The 11,820-nt window shown below is 45.8% G+C and overlaps 1 protein-coding gene across 2 annotated transcripts in view; it reads right to left on the minus strand.

The window, feature by feature from the left end:
* Nucleotides 1-11,820, minus strand: part of CAPZB (capping actin protein of muscle Z-line subunit beta) — a 72,230-nt gene that overhangs the window by 31,278 nt on the left and 29,132 nt on the right. For both annotated transcript variants that reach the window (XM_031062911.1, XM_031062912.1), the window contains exon 3: nt 2,562-2,683. In XM_031062911.1, coding sequence (XP_030918771.1) covers nt 2,562-2,683 — 122 coding nt within the window. The remainder of the gene's footprint in view (nt 1-2,561; nt 2,684-11,820) is intronic.

An 11,820-nucleotide genomic window follows, 5' to 3' on the forward strand; every position in this document is an offset into this window, starting at 1 on the left:
TACTTGGATTAAAAGTATTTCTTGCTAAAAGAAATGCAATTAGCTACCTGTCCAACAGGAAGGAAAGGTGTTTAGCTGGGAGTGTGCAGGAACTGGGGATGCAGCACGTGTCAGGCAGGGAATAACATTCCCTGGGACTTCTAACGGAGCGTGTGGCTCTGGAAAATGGCTGTGGAAACATCAAAAGCTTTTAAAAGCCCAGTGAACTCCTCCTAGATTTGGCCTAATTGATTAAATTAGTGTAAGAGGCACTTCCCAGGAACAAGTGCAGATTTGATGAGGTGAAGCAGTGTCTGGACACAGGCACAGAATGGGATTAACATGCACAGGGCAGTGCTGCTGGGGTTTCAAAGGCTTCTGCTGTGCGCTGAAGGAAAGAATTTACTCCATGAATCAGAGCTGGGACCAATCAATTCCAGAAGGAAGAATCACTTCAATCCAGAATGCCTGAATCAAAAGCCTTAGGAGCAGGATTCTTTCCTGCCAGCAATTAACACATGGTGCCTGTTCTAGAGGAACAAATGAAAGAGCTTTTCTGAAACCTCATTACTTAATAAGTCCCGAAAATTTCAAAGTGATTTTAGAAACCAAATTCCTCCTGCTTCCTTGTAGCTATTTAATACCTTCTCAGAAAGAGATGGAGCAAATTTCAGAGGCAAGAGTGACACTGACCTTAGAGGAAGGGCTGTCATGTTCCCTAATTAAACACAGGGGTCATTAGTGACTGCACAATGTCCCATTAGTGTCTAACCAGTGCCTTTTCCAGCTCCCTGTGGCTCTGGTGACTGATGCCCACATCAGGAGCCTGAGCAGGATGCAAAGGGGCTGCAAGAAACATCACAGCTTCAGGGAGAAAGCATCTCTTGAAAGATCCACAAGAAATTCAGGATTTAATCCCCCTTCCTGCACCTGCCAGAGGGGCTGCAGCTGTGGGTTCATCTCATGAGGGGCAGAAGCTCTGAACTCCTATTTTATCTACTAATTCAGAACTGATTACATGCAAGTAGCTGCTAACGTGGATCTAACCAGCTGGGACACAAAATTCATGCAAAATGCTTTTATAGAAGGCACCAGGCTCTTCTGTGGAAGGTTGGAATAGTTTCTAAATATGAGATTGGTGCCCTAAAGAACATAAGTGACACTCCACCTTGGGGTCCTGCTCACTTGCTGGCCCCCTGCAATAGGTTACATTTTAAATAACTCATTAGGATTTACACTCAGCCACAATTCAGAGGCACTGTCAAACTCTGCATCCACTCTCATTCTCCATCTCTTGTTTCTAGGACAAAATGTATCACAGCATGTTCTCTGTGTAAATCATCCACACACACGTGCTTCGCATTAGAGAGGGACCTTCCCTGCAACTCACAGCAACTGAACCAATTCATCTCAAATCCTCTGCAAGCTCCACTGCTTCTGCAGTGATGCCTGAGCCAAAGAAAAAAGATTTGTTAAAAAATATTTTCTGAAACTCCACTTTGAAACACAATTCTTGAAACATTCTGGTCAGATGAACGTAAAACACGACATCAAATCTACACACAGCAAAGTGAGATTCTTCCTGGAGATAATTCCAAGCACTAAAATGTAAATTATGAAAGGAGAGACAAGTGGAAGCCTGAGAATCATCCCCAGAAGCAGCAGGATGGCTGAGCTGGTCATTCAGGGCAGGAGACGAGTAGGGTCCTGACCTCACAGCCCAGCACCCTTTGTTAAGGGAAAGAATAAAAGTGCTGCAGGAGTCACAAAGGTTTCTGGACTGTAAACTCATGATTCTTATATTAAATATCTGAACTCTGCCACTGTCACTACAGCCATTAAGGAAAGTCAGGCAATGTGAGAAAGGGAAGGGATGATTTTAACATAAATTAAAAACGTCATCCTTATGGCAAGGTAGAGGAAAACACATTAAAAGAGAAACTGTGCTCAATGTGGCAGCCAAAACACTGAAATCTGATTGTACCATTCCAGTATTACAGCCCCTCCTGCTTCAAAATTAATTATAATTATACACAGCTCATAGGGTTCAAGTATTTCCATTGGTTTTGACTCCAGTCCTCAGAATGTATCAGCTGTTTTGGTAGATGGGGATTCCTTTTCTTGGGTAAAAACTTGGGCCAGTATTTTCACACAGAACTAACGACACTGAGTCCAAAGTCAGTCAATTCCTTGTAAAATATGGAGTGAAAGAGCCTTTCCCAGCTGGCAAATCCACCCTGTTTTGTACAAGCTGAAGATGATTTTGTTTAAGCCCACAGCTTGCATCATCTCTTTCCTGTCATTATCCAGTCCAGAGATTTTATAACTTTGCAATGGTCTAATTTCCTACCAAGGCCAATTCTCTCTGCTAGAGAATTGACTGGTTTCAATCCAGAATAAAGAAAACAAAGAGAAATACACCAGTCACCCCATTTAGCACGATAACAACAGCACATTTTGGGCTCTAAATCTTTAAGCGAGTGATATTTTTTGGCTGAAAATAAGAGGGAGAAGGGCCTGCAAGCCCTGCCCATGGATGCCATTCAGAGAGCAGCAGGCAGCCCCAGCTCTGGGGAACTCACCTGTAGGAGTCCCCATCTCTGTTGTAGTCACACAATAGATAATCCTTCCCCACCACCTTGTCCCGTGCAATCTTCAAGGGCTGATCCACAGAGGAGAGGAGATCTTCACACAGGCTGGGGACCTGCAGGGGGAAGGCAATAGGGAGGGGAGAGAGGGCAACACGTTAAGGTTGGAAGGCACTGGCAGCCCTAAGAACAGATTCTGTTATTTACAGCCCACATCTGTCCCAAAGCCAAAACTCTTCAAGAAATCATTTCACAACACATCCCTGTGCTCCCACCTCCAGAAATTTCAGGTTTCGTGACCAAAGCACTGGTGTGGCCCAGCACACCTCAACACACACACAGACACACACACACACAGACACACACAGACACTCCAATTCACTCTGTGCCAGGGCAGTGACTGTCCAGGGCTGGTGGATAAAGGTAAATATTTACAGAGCAGTGAGAATGAGTGAGCTGCTGAAGGAATCCACCATCCATACCCTGGAGTGAGCTTTGCCAAGCGCAGAGCAGTTTCCAGAAGCCAAGCACGAGCAGGCTGGCTAAGGAGAATGAACATGTCTGTGTGTGTGCACATGTCAAATCCCACACACCTCCTGCATCCTGCACAGTCCCCATGGATCCAGGACCAGCCGCCCCCCTGCCCTGCCCGTGGACAAAGACAAGCTCTGCTCCACACGTGGCACAGGGCCTGTGATGCCCTGCAGGGACACGGGGCTCCATGTCCCTGCACACACTTCAGGTCATGTGCATCCTGCGCCCCAGCCCAGGGACCACCAGCAATCATTGCTGCAGCTGCTGGCATCAAACAACCAGGGCAGGTGTGTTTCCTGCTGCAACAACAGCCCAGATCTCACTGCCAGAGAAATGGACTGAAGCAAAACGTCCCTTCCCAACAACACAACAGGACCACAGTGTGATGGTGTCACAGGGGTCTGAGGATGAGGGAAGAGATGAGGATCTGACTCCATGTTTCAGAATAAATCTCTTGATTTATTATTTTATTATATATATTATATTAAAATTATACTAAAAGAATAGAAGAAAGGATTTCATCAGAAGGCTGGCTAAGAATAGAAAAAGAAAGAATGATAACAAAAGCTTTGGTGTCGGACAGAGAGTCTGAGCCAGCTGACTGTGATTGGCATTAATTAGAAACAACCACATGAGACCAATCACAGATGCACCTGTTGCATTCCACAGCAGCAGATAACCATTGGTTACATTTTGTTCCTGAGGCCTCTCAGCTTCTCAGGAGGAAAAGTCCTAAGGAAAGGATTTTTGATAAAAGATGTCTGTGACACCACAGCACAACTGGTAAGTTCCTGATCAGATTGGTAACAATGTCCTAATAAAACAAGAAAGGAATAAGCAGTGTGGAAAGTCTTCTGCAGATCACTCTGCATCATAGAGATGAAAACCTGACTGAGACTGGGGACAAAAGGCAATCAAGGGCAAAATTAATCATAGAGTGATGAATTCACAACTCATAAGAAATGAAAAGAGGGGGAGGGAGGAATAAAGAAAACATGGAAATGTGCTTTCTTCTCTTCAAGCCATTGATTCAGTGAATGGATTAGCACCATTTGAAAGGAAAGAAGCCTGGAGGAATAAAAACAAATTTGGGGTGCAACAGCCCCGAAATGATTTTAATGCACTAGACAGGACAGAAGAGATCAAAATGCCTGGAACAAAGCATTCCTAATCCCAAGTACAAGGCAGTAACACACAGAGGATGACAGTCAGAGTGAGTAAGGACATACATAAACCAATGTGACTATGAAAAATCAAAAGAAAAAATCCTAAATGGAAATGACAAAACAAACTGTGGCTGCCTCATCCCTGGAAGTGTCCAAGGCCAGGCTGGATCAACCAACTTTGGAGCAACCTGGGATAGTGGAAGGTGTCCCTGCCCATGGCAGGGGTGGCACTGGATGGGCTTTAAGGTGCCTCCAACCCAAACCACTCCGTGGCTCTAAGATGAGACCATCAAGTGATGCAACACCTGACCCACACAATCAATCCTTAAACACACAAAAAATCAGAGGCAAACCAAGACATGGTTGGTAAAGTGCTGAAAAAGCTGAAATATTCATCTGAGTGTTTTTATTTTGGTCTCTACAGACTGTAACATGGCCATGAGCGAGAACTGCAGAGCCCAGGGCAGTTCAGGGTTTAACCCAGCTCGGGGCTCTCAGAGCTCCTCCTTTGGTACCTGCAGGTCTGGCTGAGGAGGCCTCAAACCCACAACACATTCCTGGGTAAACACAAGTGGACAAGCAACAGCAGCTTTTAGGGAAATTCTTCCTTTTCCTGAGACCAGACAACCCAAATACTTCCTGGGGCTGATCCAAATCAGCAGTGTGGGCACAAGGCAGGTGAAATGATCTATCTGTGTCTGTGAGAACATCTGGTGGAATCCCCTCTGTCCCTTCCTTCTCCTCCCCATTAACCATTCGTTTTGGGCTGACACTTCAGGCTGACAGCACCTCCATCTGCCTGCCTGACCTCAGAGGGAGCCCAGCCAGCCCAGCCCTGGAGCTGGATGCAGAGGTGACCAGTGGAACACATCCCTTGGCCAGCAGCCCCCCAGCACAGGGACATGCCCAGGGACAGACTCTGCCTCTGACCTGCCTCTGGGATGAGCAGCAGTGATGAAAACAGAACTGGGGCTTTTCCCCAGCCTCTGTTTCCACTCTGGTTCTTTGGGCACAGCCCACACCACATGTGTGGTAAGGGAGCAGGAGAGGCCTTGCTGTGCACTCCTCCAACCCCAAATACCCACACAAAGCCTTCTCACAAAAACCCCAACCCGAGGCTGAGCTGATTCCCCTGCAGAAAAGCTGAATTTACAACCCTTATCAAAAACCCCTCGCAAGTAACTTCTAGATTTAACTTTCTTTTAAGAACAGCACATGCCTGGTGTGGGGTTTCTGCAGGGCTCAGAGCACAATCCCATATTGACTAGAAGGAACTTGTAACCCATTGTTTTTTTAAGATGCAATCTACTGAACTAAACTTATCTGTGGATGATTTGGTAACAAATATTCGTGAGCAGGGTCTCTTTCCCAGTTTCTGAGGGCTGTGGTTATTCCTACAGCCATAACAGTGACTGCATTATATCACACACTTACTAGAATATAATACTGCACTGTATTATAACCCTCCACTGTAAAACAAGCTGTATATCCCATCTCCTTGGTACAGACACTCCACAGGACTTCAGGCAATCTATTCTTTTCCCTTCTCATCTTTCAGAATAAAACGCAAGAAACCTCACTCATCTAGTTTGGAAATATTAGAAAATTTTGACAGTATTTATAAAAAGAACAGATATTCCAGCTGATGGAACTATTAGTGTAATTCTAATTATTGGAAAAGCACCCAAGTGTGGTACAGTTACCCCCAGAATGTTATTTTTATACCATTTATTACATCAACTGTACTTCCTAAGAATGAATTTACAATTTATGCACGCTGCCTTGAAAATTGCTTACAAGGCAAAGGCAGTAATTTGAACAAGGTAATTTGCAGCTTTAAACACTTCAGGTTTATGTTCATGAGAATATGATTCCTTCTGAATTCAGGTCCTTTGGATTCTTTTCCATGTCGAGTGTTGAATCTTACTAAAACATTTAAACTGAATCTTACTAAAACATTTAAATCACTGTTGTGCACATTCAGGCCCTTGCAGGATTCAGTTTATCTTCTGATCCCAGCAAAGGCAATTCTACTTGGAAGGCAACTGATGGTCTGGGTTTCCAAGCTCAAACAGCGGATTTGTGCTGTTAATTTTTCTTGTTAAGGTTGTTCTGTGTTAACTGAAGAGCCACAACTCACTCAGGTGCCTGAGCGCTTATCTACAGCACTCATTACATGTGGATTTTTGACTTCAATTTAGAAACACAAGAATTAAGCCACTGCTCAGGGCAAACTGAAACAGCAAAGCAGTGATTTGGTTCCATTCATCACTGCACTACAAATAAATGTCACTGTGCTGCAAACACTGGAGGAGGAGGTTCTTTTATAAGCAAAGACTGGGCTCCCACCTTTGTTCTGACACAATCTCTTCCCACTCCAAGCACTGCCAGGTCACTTGCAGAACACAATCTGCACCTTGTATCTCCAGCTAGAGGCCAGCATTAATGTCACCTGGCCCTAGGGCACCCTTGTTCCCCCAGATCAGCTCTCAGCCATCTCTTCTGGTGGCTCTGGCTACTCGGGGAGCGAGACCACCCTCACTGTTAATTGCAAAGAAAAAAGGAGGAGACCTGGGGCTCAGCCTGGAAGAACAGCAGCATCATTCACAAGGAACAGGGCACAGTGTTTGGGGGATATTTTTTTCCAAGGAGATACACAAAGGATGTGTAGTGCAGAGGAAAGAAAACCTGGATGAGAAAGTGAGGGAAACGTGTCGAACAAGGATCCTGTTGTCCTGTGAAACCAAATTCTCCTGCAGAGCTGCCCAGGTATGTGGACAGTGTTTTAATTAAGGCAACTGCTCTGCTATCAAGACAAATAATCACTTGTGCCAAAGGGGAAACCATACCCTTTTTGGAGTAGCTAAGCTCAGTCATTCCTTCTGGACTCACTTCATGGTTCAAGGAGCTTATTAGCAATTAAACAATTGCTTCTGCATTATTTTTAAAAGCATTTTTAAACAATATCTAAAAACAAATTCAAAGAGGAAAGAGGAGTAATACCTCAGTTCTCCATATCTGACACACAGCCCCCATCCTTGCTTTGACCACACTAAATTGCATCAAATTCTGCACTTCACACACTCAGGACAGCCAATATTTTGGCTGTGCCCCCTCCAGTTGAGCACACCCAGGTGGCTGTTTTCTTCTGCAGCCTTGATTGAAATGTACCACATCTACCACTGAAACAGGAACATTCCTGGTGTACCAGTCCTAAGAAAGAGTCTTTTTCCATGTTTATTTAGAGGTCAGAGTTACTGACCTCCACAGGAACCTTACACACTGGAAAACTCTGCTAAACGCAGCAAAATTAAAGATTATACATTTTTTCCTTAAAGAAGCTGAAGGAACAGGGGGAATGGCTTCCAACTGAAAGAGATTAAGTTTACTTTGGAAATTAGAAAGGAATTCTTCCCTGTGAGGGTGAGCAGGCCCTGGCACAGGCTGCCCAGAGCAGCTGGGGCTGCCCCTGGATCCCTGGCAGTGCCCAAGGCCAGGTTGGACATTGGGGCTGGAGCACCTGGGACAGTGGGAGGTGTCCCTGCCATGGCAGGGGTGGCACTGGGTGATCTTTAAGGACCCTTCCAACCCAAACATCTCTACAATTCAGGGAAGATGAGGCAAACTTCAATTAGCTAAGGTGTCATTCAGATCCATCCTGTTTTGAATCTGCATCTGCAGGAATTTGAACCTGCAGGAATCTAAACACACCTATGAGGTGAGCAGTTTTTAACAGAAAGCCCCAGCCCACCAGGAAGGTGAGGATTTTTATCACTTGTGATTTTTCACCATTAAAGGAGGACAGAAGAGCTGCTCCTGTATTTGGGGAAACCACTCAAACACAGAAGAGCCCATGGAGGCTCCCTGACCCTCTCACAAAATAACCCTTCTGGCACACCTCCAGCTCAGATCCTTCCTCTAATAAAGCTTTACTCTGATGTTTCAGAGTCCTTGCACAGCCCCAGAGTTTCCTGTTCCTGCAGAAGGCAGGCACAGCCTAGTGAATGCTGTGGGAGCTCAAGAAGGAAGCCTGGCTCCACTCATCTTGGGCCTAAAGCCACCAGGCAAGTCACTCCCACAAATCCACACAGTGCTAAACCTTAATTGGATCCATCACAGGTCCAAAGGCCACACAATCATCAAGCTTTGTTTATGAAATGACACTTAAATGGACTTTTGTGTTCAGACAAGATATAATTGATACTGGAAACAGCTCAGACTTATTCATGTACTTGCACTGAATTCCAGCACTCCAAGAACTGGCAAAACCAAAACTAAACCAAGTGAGCTTTTCTGGGAAAAAAGACAGATGTTAACAAGGTTGCAAATCCAGGTTTGTCCAGCTGTGTCATAGCAGACGCGTCACATTAATTACAGAATGTTTTAATTCAGCTCGAGGAATTACATTTAAAAAGGTGAGAACCATTCATAAAACAGGATCCTTGGCTTTCTTCCTGTGCCTTGCAGGATAAAACAGGGCTTTTGCTGGATTCCCCTTGTGAAACAAAGGCAGCCATCTGGCAGGCACAGCCAGAGTGCCCTGGGCTGTGCCTGTGACCTGCAGGTGAAGGCTCCTGGATCCTGTTACCAGCCCCAGTCCCAGGAGCCATCACAGGGTATCAGTGTCCTGGGAAGTCCTGAGTGTTTGTGTCAGGGTCCAGCTGGGGCTGGAGACATCCAGCAACAATTCAGGGATATGCAGGACATTCTCTTTGCAGTATTTCTCTGTCTCAGCTTTCCCCTCCTTTAGAGAGGCTGGGGAGGTTTCCATCTTCACACACACTCCCTTCAAATGATATTTAAACTGATATTTTAAGGGTCTCTAACACCAGCAGTGCAGTGGCAGGAGCCTGGAAGACAAAAAGGCTTAAAAATAGAAAGAATAAGTGATATAAGGCCAGAATTGAAATGCCCTTTTCCAATCTCATGCCAGGAAATGGGGTTGCTAGCTCTAAGCCAAGCATCACATTAACAGTTTACATATATTAATTGCTATCTCCAACTACCATCAAGATATTCAAAGGTAATCTTTGCTGGCTGGAAAAGCTCCTGCTTACAGCCACTCACCAAATGGAAAAACTGGCTCTCAACCACCATACATTTATTTAGAGAGCCAGAGCCCCTTTCTTCAGCCAACAATCCTTGTGTTAGAAACCTGCCTGGCTGCTGGGAGCTCATCCCACAGGTCAGCAAGTCCAGGCAGAACAGCAGGTCAAAGACTCAGCCTTGAGCCCACAGGGCTGTCAAAGCACTTCTGCTTCCACCATCTCTTTTTCAGCTTTCACTGGATCTGATTTTTTTGTTTAAAACATCTTCCAGCCTCACCAGACGCTCAGCTGGCCATCTGCATCCAATTATTTTATCTCTCCCTGCAATGCTGCACAGTGCTCAGGCTCTTGGACTCCAAACACAAAAAGCTCCAGTCACATTCTCATGTTCTTTATGGTCTGTGCAGCCCAAGCAGTGCAGTTTGCCTGGGGGTAAGCTCTGTAGCTTCATATATCTTCAGTGACTGAAGGCATGCAAGCAGATTTGGGACTTGCCTGGAGCTCACACTAAGCAACAGCCTGAACTGTGCTCAAATATTTCAAAATCATCAGTTTATACATTTTAAGATTCATCACTCCAGGATTTTCTAAAAAGTAACACATTCTACTAAAAACACTTCAGTATTCCCCTGTGATGAGAAAGGAGAGCTGATCACCTCCCAGATCTTTAATTGCAAACAGAGCCTTCAAAAATAACCAGCAAAGTTATGAGTGCTGTGTCTATAAAGAGCTCTCACTTTAATTCTTCAATGGCAGCATTACCTGGTTCTGTTCTTCAGGAAAGCTTTCACTTTTGGGAATGACTGATGCTTCAGTACCAGGCATACTGGGGGAGGAGAGGGAGAAGCTGTGGCCCTCCCTCCCTCACCTGGCAAGCCTGTCCATCCTGTGAGGACCATTTTTTGTGCCCACTTCATGCCAGGCAGCTGATTTTCCTGAGTCAGCTAGATTCTTCATCTAATTTGTATTATACACACCCAGGCAAACATCCAAATGAAACACTCAGCAGGAAATTTGTACTTGCTAAGGGAACCTGCTTAACTCTCACCAAGACCAAGAGTGCATCCACTTCCACACTCCAGTCAAAGCCCCAAGGCAATCCTGTCACAGATCTGTTATGTGCTGCACATGGCCCATGGGGACAATAAATCCACTTTCCTTCCACCTCTGCCACCTCAGCCCTCAAAGATGTCACTGAAGCTGTGTGAAGAAAATACCCCAAAAGGACTCTGGAGCTGCAACCCCAGACACCCCTCACCCACCTTGTCCTGGGCTGCCAAGATGTCCCAAGAAGGGACCCTCCATGGCAGCACTGCCCAGGAGCTAATCCTTCTTTGGGATTTCTCCTGGAAAGAGCCCAGCTAAAAGCACAGAGGGCTGACTTTCTGTACAGCTGACCTTCAGGGAAAGGAAGCAGGAGAGCAATTGCCATGGACTGTTCTGACCTTGCAGGCTGAGCTGCTGGGCCACTCAAAGTGAGCTCCACCAGCTTGCCTCCCTCACAGCTCCTGACACTCAGAGTGACTCCATGAGCCACACAAAACTCCCTCAGCTGATCCCAGGACATTTCCAAGCAGAGAACACCCTCAGAGTCCCTTTCCAGCAGGTGATGAGAACAGACGTGATCCACAGCAGGGTTCCCTGGGGAGCACAGTGAATCAGCAGCTCCTGGACAAGGTGAGGCAGCAAGGAGGTGACACAGCATTTTTGTGACTCAACATCTGAATTAATGCTCCAAGTGCTGCCACTACACACAGAATAATTTAGGTTGGACAAAACCTTGAAGTTCATCAAGTCCAACCTTTGACCTGGAGCATCCTCACAACAAACCCATTTAAGAGCAGAGCAATCACCTTCTGGGAACTTCCTTTCACCTTAGACTTGGTCCACAGGTAGATGCTCCAAGGCTCACAGTTTCCAGAGGAGCTCCATGGAAAATTATTCCAGTTTAAATTAGTTGTCCTTAAAAAGGCATGTGCCTACAGCAAACTTTGTAGAGATTCAGAAGTCCTCTTGCACATTCTGACAGCCTCTGAGCAGTGTATTTACACATAATGACTAATTGAACCCCTAGCAGAGCATTCCATGCCAAGGTCCATTTCCAGCACCAGGCACAGCTTCTTTCAGGCAGGATTTCTGGAGGGCTCTGATTGACAAGGTCTCTAATGAACTCTAATTGAAGCCTCAGCAGTCTGAAAAACCCAACAACAGATGTGGTGAAAGGGCAAACCACAAACTGTTTTGCTAATGAATGAAAAGTGTCTGGGCTGATGAGGGCCAGTGACCCAAAAATTCTCTTCTTCCACCCACCCTTTTACTTCTGTTCAAGTTTGGGCCATTTCCCTTGTCAGCACAACACTTGGGGGCAGTCATGGACAGCCCTGGATGTACTCCATGTATTCAGCTGGGTACCAAGATGCTCCTGCATGAGCCACAGGCAGCAGAACATGGAGAGAGTAAGAGGGACCTCAGGGAGGGGGCTTGGTGTGGTCATCCTTCCAGCAG

The sequence above is a fragment of the Geospiza fortis genome, unplaced genomic scaffold (genome assembly GCF_000277835.1).
Source record: "Geospiza fortis unplaced genomic scaffold, GeoFor_1.0 scaffold353, whole genome shotgun sequence".
Taxonomy (NCBI): Eukaryota; Metazoa; Chordata; class Aves; order Passeriformes; family Thraupidae; genus Geospiza; species Geospiza fortis.